General features: G+C 41.4%; 1 protein-coding gene across 2 annotated transcripts in view; it reads left to right on the plus strand.

The window, feature by feature from the left end:
* The window catches only part of ANO6 (anoctamin 6), an 81,876-nt gene that overhangs the window by 37,827 nt on the left and 28,387 nt on the right, over window positions 1–15,662 (plus strand). For both annotated transcript variants that reach the window (XM_054846347.1, XM_054846356.1), the window contains exons 3-6: window positions 3,167–3,295; window positions 11,951–12,016; window positions 13,651–13,929; window positions 14,287–14,400. In XM_054846347.1, the coding sequence (XP_054702322.1) occupies window positions 3,167–3,295; window positions 11,951–12,016; window positions 13,651–13,929; window positions 14,287–14,400 (588 nt within the window). The remainder of the gene's footprint in view (window positions 1–3,166; window positions 3,296–11,950; window positions 12,017–13,650; window positions 13,930–14,286; window positions 14,401–15,662) is intronic.

Genomic DNA, 15,662 nt, shown 5'->3' on the forward strand with positions numbered 1-15,662 from the left:
CCTCTCCTCCTGATGGGAATCTAGTCAACACGAAATCATCATGATTATGTTTTAAATGAGACTGGAAATGGTCACAGCAGGGCTGCATTTTACACCCATGGCTAGTCCTCAGCAGGAGGAAAACTTGTCAGGGTCAAGTCTGATTGCTTGATGGGGCTATGCCAAGTCTAGCTCTCAAGAATGTAGAAATTCGCATCTGTGACCTGCTTTGGGTGATAGAGATACGCAATGTCCTTGTGGTCTGGTGATGCCATCTGAAAGTTTAAAGCATTTTTTTTCCTAAAATTTTATTCACAATGTGCAGTTGTGTGTTGATTTGGTCACCGCCTAGGTAGTTTCTGAATCTGAGGCCAGGATGTGAAACTAATGTAGAATATATATGTATATTGGCCATATGTCAGCATATATATATATATAGCAGCTGCTTGCTGTCAGGCTTGTCACAAATCTCTAGGCACAGGTAGGATTCAAAGACAACTGTTCTAAACAAGAATCTGCTCAGACTGTTTGAAGCAACTAAGTTAACAGGACCTCTTTGCAGCAGATCCTAGCCTTTGCACATACAACAGGAAAAAAAATAGTGAGTTTAAATTCCCCTGAGTTTATTTAAAATATGGAAATTTTGTCATAATTATGGGGAGACACATCTTGGTCGACTGTTTTGACTCAGCCAATAAATGGTAGCAAAACAGTTTACAGGAAGAGGTTTAGAATAAAACTGGTGGGAAATTTTGTTTTGGAAACACTGACACATGTGGTTCCTAAAACACTGTATGATCCCCGGAACTGGGGTGCTCCTGACTGAAGACTGGCATTCTCCTCGGTTTTATCACAGTTGAAGAACAACCATTTCAGTCTACTCTTCAGGGGTCTCTTGACACCATATCCACATTTCCATGTGCCTTTCTGTGGACCAGACATCCCAGAGCTCCCAAAATTGGACCTGGCATCCCTCATGAAGTTTGGTCTGCACTGACAGGGAAATTTCAGGGATAGGACATCTGGGAATCTTTTCTGTGTCCCCAAAGGCACAGCATGTTCAAGAGATTATTCTGGGTCATTTTGCCTGGCTTGATCCTGCCCTGGGCCACCTTGCATGCCCACCCATCTGGAAGCCAAGCCTCCTCAGCAGTTCTGCATGGGGGTCTTGCCAGCTTTGGAGATCTTATAACCTCTAATGCAATGCTGAGTCCCATTTCAGACATTTGATATCTATCAACTCCAGTGGCACTGCTCTCATTAACACCATGGATGGATTTGGCCAAGTACCTGAGAGTTCAGTGCTCATTACATGACAATTCTGGTAACATTACATTTCCTGATATATATTTCCTGAAAGGAGGGGTTGTTACATGTGATAGTGCCCTCAGAGTACTCTAAGAAACTACAGAATCATTACTTGAGGATTCAGGTTCCCCTGTCATCAATGTGTCTGTATCATTTCACACATGAAATAACACATAAAGATGTTATTAGTGGGTATGACAATCTATCCTACTTTCCTCTGGGGACCAGGATATGACTAGATAATGGCTTATGGATATATTTATAGATAGAATAATAGAATCATAGAATGGTTTGGGTTGGAAGGGACCTCAAAGATCTTCTAGTTCCAACCCACCTGCCATGGGCAGGGACGCCCTCCACTAGACCACGTTGCCCAAAGCCTCATCCAACCTGGCCTTGAACACTTCCAGGGATGGGGCATCCACAACCTCTCTGGGCAACCTGTTCCAGTGCCTCACCACCTTCACAGTAAAGAATTTCTTTCTAACATCTAATCTAAATCGACCCTCCTTCAGCTTAAACCCATTACCCCTTGTCCTGTCACTACACTCCCTGATAAACAGTCCCTCTCCAGCTTTCCTGTAGGCCCCTTCAGGTACTGGAAGGCTGCTCTAAGGTCTCCCCGGAGCCTTCTCTTCTCCAGGCTGAACAACCCCAACTCTCTCAGCCTGTCTTCATAGGAGAGGTGCTCCAGCCCTCTGATCAGTTTCATGGCCCTCCTCTGGACTCGCTCCAACAGCTCCTTGTCCTTCTTGTACTGAGGACCCCAGAGCTGGATGCAATACTCCAGGTGGGGCTCATGAGAGCAGAGTAGAGGGGCAGAATCAGCTCCCTCGACCTGCTGGTCACACTGCTTTTGATGCAGCCCAGGATGCAGTTGGCTTTCTGGGCTGCAAGCACACACTGCTGGCGCATGTTGATCTTCTTGTTGACCAACACCCTCAAGTCCTTCTCCTCAGGGCTGCTCTCAATCCATTCTCTACCCAGCCTTTATTTGTATTTGTGCTTGGGATTGCCCCGACCCATGTGCAGGACCTTGCATTTGACCTTGTTGAACTTCATGAGATTTGCATGGGCAATTAATCCTTTTGATTTTGACATATATTGTAAGATGATGGATGTGTGGCACACAACCTTTTTTGCTTGCTGAAATGTTGCAAATAAAAAGAGAAATAAATCTTTTAAGATTTGGCTGGATGGGGTGCTGGGCCATCTTGTCTAGATGGTGCTTTTGTCTAGACCGAGCTTTTGCCAAGAAAGGTTGGACGAGATGATCCTTGATGTCCCTTCCAACCTGATATTCTGTGATTCTATGATCCACATAGGTAGTGTCCATTTTGAGAGTTCATCTGCAGCCTGGTCATGTCTTTGTTTTCTGGGCAATGGTGGGTTTGGGTATTAGGGTGCATGAAACTACTGGACTTTCTGGTTTGGGTTGGTTTTAATTGCAGAGATGCTTAAACTTCTGGCAGGTAAGGGGACAGATGGGAATGGACTAATTCTGAGAATCCCATCAGGCGACAACATATCTTGTAGACAGTCTAACATTGTATCCATGACTGCATGCAAATTACTTGACAGGTGTGTTATTCGGGAATGGTGCTGCATCCCAATGCTCCTCCCATTGCCAAAAGCTAATATGCTATTTTTAAAAAACAAAATTAGGTCAAAGTTCTACTGTTCTTATGTCTGACAGAGACTTCCCAAGTGTTTTTTTCTCCGTTCTAATCCACGCTACTTTTGTTGTCACTTTGGTCTTCAAAATATATGAGTCTGATGTGTTGAATTTCTCTGTTCACTGAAATACTGTGTAACAGGAAGCAAGTAAGGAATCAACGAGTAAAGTTCTTCATATTAACCTATCCTACCTGCATTCCAGGCTGATTTTGATGATAAGCCTGACTCCTTGTTCTTCAGCGATGGGCAGCGAAGAATTGACTTTGTTTTGGTGTATGAAGATGAAAGCAAAAAAATGACTCATAAGAGGAGTGATCGTAAAAAGCAAAAGGTAGGTTACTTTCAGTATAAATCTAAATAATTGGTTGGGTGTTAAGAGCAGTGGGCAGAAAGGACAGTGCCCGCACCCAGAATGGCAATGGCATTGCCCTGTCCTAGGAGTACTCTCGGGAGCTGGGAGACCGAAGCCCATCAAACTGAGCAGGGAACAGGGGTGAGCTCAAGCCAGTAGACTGCTGTGTAAAATGTCAGACCACTGCACGTTGTGTCTGTCAGTGTGTGCTAGGTGACCTCAGAGCATCCTCCTGGGAAGGAACCCTTCAGAAGATGTGAGCAGAAGAATGCTGGTATCAGGTTCCCAGTTAGAATTAGACACCAAGATCTTCAGATGTGGGCAATTTTCTGTACTACAGTGATTGAATTAGGCCCCTAGTGGACTTTTGTATTAAAATCAGGGTATTCAGAGGAACCCATAGAAGGAGGCAGCTGACCAGGTGCTCCAGATCACAGTTATGAACATAGTTGCTGACATTCTGCCCAATAAAGTACCTAGGTCATTTATGGGAAATAATTGTACATCACTTTGTCATCAGAATTTCTCCCTGCACCACTCCTTCCCTTGACACTTCAACAGATTGGCCCTCCCTAGGGACCTTGCAAAAAAATTTCTGACTCAAGCCAGTGACTGCTTGATGCTCCTTAGCAACTATGAACAATAATCATAGATTATTTTTAACTATTATTTTTAAATTAATTCAGTAGTTCTATCAGTGGACTACATTCATTAGGGCACCCAGGGCCACAAAAATAAGCTCAGCCATGCCACTGAGCTATTTTAATTGTGAACTGCCTGAGAAATATCCATCCACGGGACTGTAGTCCCCTTGGCATCTGTGCGCTCCCATCCACCCACTTCCTTCTCTGATTTAGCAATTCTCCATGTTCCAGCAGCAGCCTCTGGTAGAGACAGGCAAGGACAAAGATATCACTGAAAGCAGCTCATATACAAATAATGATTTGCAGTTAGGAAAGAGAAGTGTAGGAGTAAAAAGGCCTGTAGCTAAGTTGGTTGATATTCATTACACAGTGTTGTCATTGGCATTCACGGGGCAGCCATAAGGAATGTCGTTAGTGGGGTTTCAGGGAGTCCTGCAGTGGGTGGATGTTGCATTACACATGATCACAGGATCAGCAATAAAAATTAATTGAAAGAGGTAATTAGAAACAAAAAGCTGCCCCTTTGGAAACAATTGGTTTTATCAATTAACATTTTACATTTATGTTTGTAATATTTGGCCATTGCCCAAATGTACTTAAAAATATAATGAGTCTCTTTTCCAAACAGTGATGGAAATTAAATGTGAGCAATGGAGTAGTATTTTTAGTGCAGTATTAATGTTAGGGCATTAGCCAGATGAAACCAGGAGATTATGGGTAATGCACTAGGTGCTTGCAAAAAAAGTTTACTTTCAAAGGTCTCAGTCCTACAAAGATCTGCAACCACACTGAATCTGTGGCGTGCTGAGGAAGAGGAAGCAGTCTACCTGCACGCAACGAATGTGAGAACGAGAGTAGACTAACGATCAGATAAGGTAGAGACTGGGTGGCTGGGGAGCAGCTCTGTGGAAGAGGCCCTCATGGTCTTGGTGGACAGCAAGATGAACAAGAGCCAGCTGTGTGGCTGTATGGACAGAAGTATGGCCAGGAGATTGAGACATGTGATTGGGGTGACATGGATGTGTCAGAAGGAAGCCAAAACCAGCAGTGACAGCAGTTTTCAGAGCCAGGATTTCCACAGACAGGGAGAATCTGAAGCCGTAGGGGTACTGTGGAAGGTGTAGGCAAGAATTTTGATTCTGGGAACACATATGGTGCTGAAAGGGCAGTAGGAAGCATAGAAAGAGACAAGGATGAAGAAGTGGCAGTTACAGAGGACTTCTAAGGGCAAGAACAAAGGTTACAAGTGTGATGGCACTGAGCTGGAGAGCTAATGAGAAAATCCAAAGCTGACCATGAAACAGACAAAACGTTACACATAGGGTAAAGTACCAGAGGGCACTGAGAGGTGGAGGAAGGAAGAGAGGGAGTGAAGAGAGGATTTTGTTCAGTGAGTCTGAAATGAGTCACCTGGTCATAACCAAACTCCTGTGATACAACTCAGAAGTACTGGCTCCCTCCTAATGCCTCACATACAGGTGTCATCAGTTCAGAAATGCATTTCCTTTATCTGTTGTTGGAGGAACAGGCTTTTAAAATGTGAGTAGAGGTAAGCTTTCTAACTTTTTAGGATGGGATAGGTGCAGGTCAGCTCCAAGCACACAAACAGTTTAGTCACCTCAAAGACAGAGAGGTCCTTCATCTCACTTGAGATCACTTGCTGTGCAGGTGGAGGAAGCTGTATACACTGCAAATATTCATTCCCTAAGCAAATGCTGCACAGACATTGGCAGCACTGGTAACATTTTTCTTCCTGTGCCTTGTCCTGAGCGCGATGCAGGACACTGCCTTGGGACCTACCTCACACTCATACTAGGAGTGAAAGGAGAGAAACTGAGAAGTAAAAAAAAAAAAAAAATTAATAGAATATTTAAAAAGAAGAAGCAAAACACATATACCTTATGTCTGAGATGGAAAGGAAAATTACATTTATGGTACAGTTTTTCATCCTTGGGATTCCAGGGAGTCAATTAACATTGTCACCTACCACAGTTCCCAGAGAGGTGTGGAGATGATGTTGCCCAAGATAAGATACATAAGGTTTCATCAGGGTTGGCATCAAACCTAGTTGATAGCTGGTCTTTTCTGACACCATTTTTTATTTGGTTATAGTTTTTTTCTGGGGCAAATGACTTCTGCCCTTGTGATGATATATAAGATACCAAAATGAGGAGTATTGCAATTTACCGTCAGCTTTAAATACTGCATACATCACTGTCTGTCTCTGATCAATGATTAACTGAAGATGCCAAATTTTCTAAGCAGTATCTTGTGTAATTCAAGGTGCTTTAAGCCTGAATAGGTTCCTTGCTCATACTACTCTTTCACTGAGTCTCCTGACAGTTTTATAGAGATATTATCCAGAGGTTTATTGTTTGCAGAATTTGGAAACTCCCGCTTATTAAAGAGTAGCAGATTCAGTGAAGTCTGTTCTCGTGGAGTGAAATCCTCACCTCACTGAGATCAGCAGCGAGGTCTCCACTGGCGATGTGCAATGTTGCAGGTCTGTGAAACGTAGGGACCAGGAGTGCAGTCACTGGAACAAATTTGAAAATGAAACCTCAACCTAGGTATCCAATTTACTGGATTCAGAGAAATGGGGCACAGATCCATCTATTCTTCTGCAGCAGGAGGAGAATCGGGTCCGGGGACCATCATTTTATTTAATTTGAATGGCTTTCTGTCCTTTTGAAAAAGAATTGCATGAGTGTAACTGAGAAAATGGCCCAGCATTAATTTATATTAATTAGCAGTATTCTTGAGAAAACATCTCAGAGGACAGAAGGAAATAACTAAAAACATGAGGGTGATTTGGATAGAAGGAACAAAAATATGGCATTCTGAAGTTCTTGGAGATGCACAGTGGTGCTGTGCTTCCCTCATTTTCATGTGTTTCTGAAATTTGGCTTAAAGGAGGTGGAGTCAAACTAATGAAATTACATCCTCATGGAAGTTTCTAACATAATTTACAGATCCAGAAGTTAGCAGATATGGTTCATGTATGCAACTCAATTCGAACTCCAAACCTTTGTAAGTTGGTATACAATTAATTTTGCAAGCACTAGCTAAAATCAAACTGTCAGGAGCAGATTCCAGAAAGTACATCTTGCAAGCAATTGAAATTCCTGCCCAGTGCATGTTTTTTAAACCTACAATTTACATATCCTATTTGTCAGGATAGGTTACCATCAGAATAGAAATTAAATATCACCAGCCTTTCCAGGAATGCCAGTTTTATCTGTTGGGGTCCTCAAGAAACTAATTGTTGAAAGTTAAAGGGTCAGCACCAGAAAGATGAATTCAAAATAAATCGATTCAGAATGTCGTTCTAGTCCATCTGCTTCCCCCCAACAGAAATAAGCAGAAAGACTGTCAGTAATTTAAGTAGGAATGTGGGCAAAACCTTCATTTCCAGCCATGAAGTAATCTATGGTTCACAGAAATAGTTAGATTTTAATTTTTTTTTTTTCAAATTAAATGAAAACTATAATTCACAGAGAATATTACACACGTATTTTTAAGAATGGTCTTACAGAGAACTTCAGCAGGGCTAGAGAAGTTTGTTCTCATGAGCAAACAATGAACAGTTCCTGCCTCTAGGCTTGTTTAGTTTAGATAAACAAAAAAAAAAAAAAAAAGCTTGGATAACTTTTCAAAAGCTACTTGTACTTCTCCCAGTGTTTACCATGTGTCATACCTGCAGTGAGAGAACAATACCTGGGTTTACAGAAAGAAGGGTACCTCGGTGCCATTGTGTGCGGTGATTTGAGGCAGGACAGCGGGCTCTACATGCCTGTGGTGTGCTCAGCCGAACTACCCAGGAACAAGGATAACAAGGATGAAAGGCACCTTTGACACTGGGAGGAGGGTGACCACACCTGCCCTGGTGTCTGCTGGAGAGATTGGTTTTGAGACTCAATGAAATAAAATCTCTGTTCCTGAGGCAACCCCAAACTCAAATTTTACTTCTTTGCCTAATCGATGGCAGGAAGGATGACAGAGGGATGGGAAGACAAATGGAAGGAGGGAGTTACTCTGAAGTTACTGCATACATTCATAGGACCAGGAATGGATCTTTCCAAATAGGGTAACTAGAAGCCAGTGTTGAGAGCAGGGGTAGACTGCAGTATTGCCAGTTCTGTGTGGTCACGAATCAGGTTTCAGAAAATCACGAGGCTAGCTTAAAATCAGATGGTATCTCAGACAATACGTATTTGGAGGTCTTTGGGTTTACCTCTTTTTGTGTCAGCCTTTATAGCGTATTCTGCTTCACATTTTTATGATTATCTTGAAACATAAAGGAAAGAAGCTTACAGAAGCAGAACTTCTCAATCAATTAATTTCTTGATGTTGACAGCTGGGACTTTCAGAAAAGCTTCCAAATGCCATCAAAGAAACTGTAAGAGTGGGCAGCTGATATTGATACAGTGATCCTCTCCACTCCCTTTAGCTGATTTCCATGGGGAAGGCTTTGGTCCCCATGCTCTTTCTCTTACTGACTGATTTATCTGTTGCCTGTCAGGTAAGGCAGAGGTGGCTATTCAAGCACTCCTTCCTTGTTGGGATTTTTCCCCTGAAGCCACACGGATATTGTTGTGCAGAACTTTTCTCTTTGTGCAAAAGAAACTAAACAAAGATATGAGTTGGCGTTCTTCTGTCGCTGTAATCAAAGCAAATGCTCCCTACCATTTACAAAACACAGAGAAAAATACTGCTAGCGGTCTGCCAATTTCCACACCCTCAATCTTGTTAGTCTCCTCAGCATGGCAAGACAATCACCAAACATTGAAAACATTTTGGTGAAAAAGCAGCTCCCAAAAGCTAACCCTTCTACATGCCTATAATACTTGACATTTACTTACACTATGCTTTCAGTTTCTTAAGATTGTACATGATTATGCATCACATAGTGTCTTAGTCTATTGGCTAGCCATTCAATCATCAAAATCTATGTCAGATTTAGATCAGCAGCATTGCCATGATTACATTGTTATTACAACTTAACCATGCACATAGCAGAGCAAAATGCCGGATACTAAAATAATCTTTGGACAATCTCTACCTTCCAGCCTAATAAACTATGATATCTTTATGCTTTATTCCCCAGTCAACACAAAACCTCTATAGACTCCTCTGGGTAAAAGTCTAGTTCCTCCATAGATCATCATACGCATAATTCAATCATTTATATAAAATAGCAAAGCCCCTAATTAGCAAAGCCTCCCAGGGGGTTTGTTTCTCACTACTTGCATTAATACATTATTAGAAACCTTAATATTGTCAACATTCCTCTAAGATTTTGCAGGCAAAATTAATTTGGGGAACTCCTTGCCATAATAAATTATTAAAGCAATCTGAATGGTAAGATTAAAAAAAAAAAAAGTATTAGACTTCTACAAATGAGAATTGCCCTGCATCCATCTTTGTGCTATGTAGGAAGAAATTAAACAAGTATTTAGTTTCTGCCTTTTCCACTTGCTGAAACAAAGCAGAATTCAGGTTGACATATTTTCACGATTCAGTGTTATTCACTTTACAAAGAACCACATGAATATGGAAGAAACAAATGGATGAAATGGTAGAAGAGTTAATAGTGGAGTAATAAACAACTCCTGTGTTGTGTACTACATATATTAGTGATCTGGTAAGGGGATTGAGTTATGATGTAAAAGAAATTGCAGAGGAAATCATGTAGTTTACTCAGAAGCCAAGAGAACTGTGAACCTTTAGCTTTGAAGGAGAATGGAGAGCACTATTATCTATGAAAAGTTGAAAAATGCAAGGAAATACGTTACTGCAAGGAAACAATGTGTTCACATTTGGGATTCTAAGTTAGGACTCTCAGTACAAGGATGAGACTTAGATGTCACAGGAAACAGCTATATTAAGTTGTCCTCTTCAGGGTTCAGCTACCATCGAAATTCTAGATAATAGAAAGTATTAGACATATATAATATATTATTAATGTGCATCTTTTATATATATATATACAGTGTTATATACACAATGAAAAAAATTTGAAGAGCATGTCACCAATAAACAAGTAGATTAATGGGATGTGGAGAGACACCTCCATGAAGAGTGCTGTCAAAGTTTGGGATTGTGGTTTTATTCTTTGAAAAGAGAGGAGTAAGGGGAAATAAGTATTGACAAAAGAAGAAAACCGATTGAAAGATTTGGCTCTTCTTGTCCCTATCCCGAGAAGAAGGTGATATTCACTGGAATAAAAAGGCAGAAAACCCAAAACAGATAAAAGAAATACCTTTTAACAAAATATGAAATTAGTCCATCGTGACCGTTGCCAGATGCAAGTGTTGCAGCTGAGAACTAACAAAGTATAAATGGGGCAGGCTGTTTATATTATTATTCAGTTTTATAATTATTAATTCCAAGACTTACTAGAGTTTTGGAAAAATAGTTTTTTCTGCTTTGGGGACTTAAAACAGCCTTTAAACATTAAAGAACTGGGTGAAACTCATGTGGAGATACAACTGACCTGTTCCTGTGGACCGCCTGAAGATTTTTGCCCTTTTTGCTGAAGCATCTGGTTTTTGCCCCCTAGAGTGAATGGATCTTGGGTCTAGTCCTGAAGACCAGTTTCCATGTACCTATCAAAGTTCCTAAGACTTTACCTAAAGGGTCATTCATTGACTCTGGACCTTCACAGTAGCAACAGGCCTGGATCTTAAGCCCAGATCTTAATGCAGTTAGTCTGGCTATAGAGAACCAGGCGACAGAAACCATTGGGCCATTCTTCTTTTAAGTTCCTGTAGTGGTAGGTGCAGAATCCTTTAAGCACAGGGCATATAAACAACCAAAAAATTGGCCAGGGGCATGAAAGCAATCTGGGAGTAAGAAATTAGTATCACCAGGTCACTCTGAGAACCTCACTGCATGCCTAGCCTAGCCTGGCTCAGGAATAAAGACATCAGTCCCCAGTGCGTTAATGTCATCTCCTTCTGGCAAACTGCTCACAGAAGCTCCCCCCGCAGCCCCAGCTGCCTATAGGTGCCCCCCCCGCCCCCCCATGCTGATATTTTGACATGCAGTCTGTAGGCCAGGAGAGCTGGCTACCCTTGACTTACATAAACAAATAACTCATTGGGGAGCAGTTCAGTTGATGCAGATAGCTTTTAAATTGGATTACTTCACATGAAGTTCCAAAATTTCTTACAAATCTCTTACGGAGTTGTATGTTTTGTATTTTAAGGGGAGAAGGGCTGCTTGTCTCTGTGTGTTTTTTTGGGGGGGAGGTCGTGTGTGGAGAAGCAAATTCAAGATTTCAAAGGCATTTCAGATTTTTTGTAGCTCTCTGCCTGCCAAGTGCTGGTAACTGTAAGTGAAACTAAAATGATCCATGAATTTAATCTTTACTGAGGAAACTTGTCATGTCCTTCTGGGGACATTGAATGCTCCTAGAATAGCACCACTGATTCTACAAATGCTACAGCTCTTGGCTTCTTCGTCTGGGAATGCTTACCCATGGACTAAAATGTAGAGCACTACTACAGTTTGAACTACTGTGTGAACTCATATGATTACTGTGAAAGAAGAATAAAGTTACAGTTTGCTGGAAGGAAAGTGGGATGGGAAGCCCTTGAGATGAAGACTTTCTAAAGGGCAGATTAATGGGGGAAGGAAGGCTGCAGTCAGTAGTTCAATTAGTGACTAAATGTGAAGGAGATGACAAGTTGCAGGGGTAGTTGCTCTTAAAAGTCAAAATTTGGGGCACAATTTTACCTCTGTAATGTACCAGAAACTAAGAAGGTGAATTCTCCACGATTGCATTTGAGGGCAATATTGCATATCAGACAAAAAAACTGATCAGGATTAGTAGGAAAGACTGTACCTATCACCACAGTAGCTGTCAAGTGGGCTACAGAGAGAACGATCCAACGATTCTTCTTTGAGAGGCAATTCCATTCTTCTATGCATACGTATTTGTGAAATTTGGAACAGATGTTTTACAGTGTTCAATACTTTTTAACAGAGGAAGAGACAAGTATATGAATCAAACCTGATAAACAATGGCTTGCAACTTGAAGCAACAAGATCGGTGAGTGCTCTTCTCTGTGTGAACGGCTGTGTCTGAGAGCAAAGCTGCCCCTATGGGAATAAGGAAACTGGATATATGAATTTACTGTAACATTTCTCCCCTCTCGGGAGAAAAAGGCTCACTTCTTTTCTATCAGTAGTGTCTCTGTGATCTGATGCGAAATATTTTAATCTATGTCCGTTCCTTCCTCTGCAAAATAAAAGATGGGAAGCTGGGAGATTACATAGGTCATGTTTGCTCAGCACTTGGAAGATAAAAATTACTGGCTGTACTCCGAGGAGAGGTTCTCCCCCTACTCTGGCTGTGTAGGACGTGTGGAAGCCAGTGGGTGTCCGGGGCAGAACACCCCTGCCAGAAGAGCAGCACAGGGCTCCTGCACGTGACCCTGCTCCTCACAAGGCCTGGCACCATGCAAGTAGTTGTAACTAACATGCTTTGTATATTTTGGGCTGTGATGTTGCCTGCGGGCAGCTCAAGAGCACAGTGATAATGCACACCAGCTGCTGGAGCTGCTGTCTCTTGCAGGGAGGGTTGGAGCCCCCCAGAGACCCTTTTGTCCCTGCCCTGCAGGGCTGCAGCGCTCCGTCCAGGTCTCCGTATCCAGGACAATCACTCCCAGTCTAAATTTGTTGTTTGGTAGTCTATAATGAGCTCCAGAAAAGGTCGCTTTGCCCCTTCCTCCCAAATTAGAATCCATGGCATCATGGTGTTTATTTGATTTCTGCAGTGAGGGCTCCAGCTGCGCCTCCAAGGATGCAGTCTGGCTCTTCACATTGATAAGAAAGTAAATCGCTTGCTAGAAGCCTGACATGGCCCTCTTGCTATACTTCCATGTTGAAGTTTTCAATAGTTCTGCCCCGATCATGACTGAAAAAATTTTGAAACTGGAAGCTTCCCCAGGGTGGATCAGATATCTGACCGATGTTCCTAAGCCAACGAGCTACATACTGTAATTTCATGTGGCTGAGACTAACACAGGGCGTCAATAGAAGGTCTACAGGCGATGTGTAGGCAGGAGACAAGAGTGGCTGTCGCGGTTCCCACTGCATACTGGTGCTGGTTTGGGTGTGCAACTGGGAGCAAATGTGCCCCATGCTGCCTCTCTCATCAGTCTCAGCTGATTTCCCTTTCCCTCTCCCCATTATCCCTATGAAGCTGGGAATTTGTATTGCCCAGGCACCCATGGGCACCTACCCTGAGTCCATCAAGTCACGTCACCCTGGGATTCTACTTGAGCTGCTGGGGACTCACTGACAGCTCCAAAGCCAAGCTGCTCTGCCAGGCTACAAGTACGAACACTCCTAATGAACCCGTATGGGGGAAGCATTTTTCAACTTAAATTGCTTTGTAAAATACTTTGCAGATATGTAAACATTAAACATTAAGGGAACATTTAGCTGGGTTTTTTTAATATACCTTTATATGCCTTTATATGCCCACATGTTTCCACCTCATGTCAGTGCTTTTAGAGAAGCTAATGATATATTTGCTAAGATGGACAATGAACGCGACTTTGAGTAGGTCATCTATGAGCTGTAAAGAGAAAGAAAATTCTGGGTAGTTTAAGAAGTGTTATGAAAAGTCCTTTGCTTTCATTTTCTTACACACATATTTTTAATATTCTTTCATTTCAGGTTTTAGATGAAAAACTTATTTTTGTGAAAGTGCATGCACCTTGGGAAGTGCTGTGCATGTACGCCGAGGTTATGCACATCAAATTGCCTCTGCAACCCAATGACCTGAAAACCCGAGACTCAGCTTTCAACTGGTTTAGTCGACTCTTCAGAGTGGATGAAAATATCATCAAACCTGAGCAAGAGTTTTTCACTGCCCCTTTTCAAAAGGAACTTTTGTCCAACTTTTATATTCAAGACAAAGACACATTTTTCAATCCTGCAACTAGAAGCCGAATTGTAAGTCCATGGAGTATTTCTAGCATTTAATCTTAAAAAGAAAAGATTCGTTTAATCAAAGCAGTGCAATTACCTTTATGAAAGTATTCTGAAAAATTAGAAATATTTGGGATGCAATAGTCCTGCGTCATTTATGAAACAGCCTGGACAATCCAGAAGGAAAACATTCCTTACCTTTGTCCCATATCTGTTTCACCTGAATTTAAAGAAAGGATTTGAATGGTTCATATACCCTGTGCAATTAATTTTGTCTGCACTGCTTAACCTTTCCTAACTCGATTATATGCTGAGACAGGTGTAGCTGCGTACAATTACTTTCAGGTTGCAAGAGACACAACAATATTTTATAAATTCCAGGTTCATTTTATCCTGTCCCGTGTGGAATATGCAACCAAAAACAATGTGAAAAAGTTTGGCATTAACAAATTACTGGACACTGGAATCTACAAAGCAGCATTTCCCCTTCATGACGTAAGTCCAGTGCTTGTAACTAAAATATATTTTGAAATAGAGGTCTGAACTATATCTGTGTGTTTTATATCAAAAGATAAAAGCGCTATTAATTGCCTTACTCATTGACTGGTTATTATATCCACATAGTAGAATAGGACATAGTTTGGCTAAAGAGATTTTCATCCAAAGCACTGTTGGTTAAAAATGTAGCTCCATAACTGAAAAACAATATATTTCATTTAGGAGGTGTTAAACTTGCATTCTCTGGGAGATGTACTTCAGTAAATTGCCTGCCTGAATGATAGTTCCCATGACACACTGTATCATCAGTTCTAAATCAATTTTAACGTTGTCCCCTTTTTTAGTATTCATTTTTTTCAGTATTAAAATTCCTATCCAATATCGGCATTGTTAATAAAGATGTAGACTACAAATCTCAGCTTAGGATGCATGACAGTCTCACACAGTGAGAAACATTCCCACAGTTCCCAAACATTGCCACACATGTGCAGGGAAATTCAGGTTTCTGCAGGAAGGCTCTGGCCAGCCAGTCCAACACCTCACAGATGATGTCAGAGTCGCACGGAGAGAAGCTTAACTGGGTCGAATTTCACCTTGCAATAATAAGAAATCCAGCTTTTGTAGCTACACCGCTGAAGCTTTTTAAATTCTATCATTTAAAGAAGAAAGTTATACTGAAAATTGTTTTGCATGCAAAGGCTAGCAATAGCACAGAAAAAGAAAATGAAGGGGGAAATGCATCAGATTTCAGAGTATTTGGCCAAGGAAAAACTCCATGTAAGGCTGCAAATGGGATACAGTAAGCAAAGACTGAGGGCTGATTTTCTGCATTATATCTATTATATACCCACACACCCCCCGCACCTCCTCCCCGGCAGAGCCACCATTCTGTGCCCATGGTGTGTTCTGTTGAGAAGACATTGAGAACATGGGAGATCAGGAATGGTAACTGCTTCAGCTGTTTGGACTTGGCTTAAAATATTCAGGAGGCCTCCAAGGATTTCAAGGAAATCTTTAAGGCAGAATCAAGACAAATCATGTTTCTTGTAAGTAACCCAAAGCTTTACAAGGTAGAATTAATATCATTCATGAGTATTCATTTTTAAGGTTTTCTTTTAAAGATTTAAAACCTGTCTTGCAGGCTATTTCTATCATGGGGAAATTTGGACTCAGTATGACTAATAATTAATGACTGTCTTTTTGTACAATTAAAATTATGTATCACAGCTACTCTGAAAATCAAAAGTAGCCTATAGATT

The sequence above is a fragment of the Grus americana genome, chromosome 1 (assembly GCF_028858705.1).
Source record: "Grus americana isolate bGruAme1 chromosome 1, bGruAme1.mat, whole genome shotgun sequence".
Classification (NCBI taxonomy): domain Eukaryota; kingdom Metazoa; phylum Chordata; class Aves; order Gruiformes; family Gruidae; genus Grus; species Grus americana.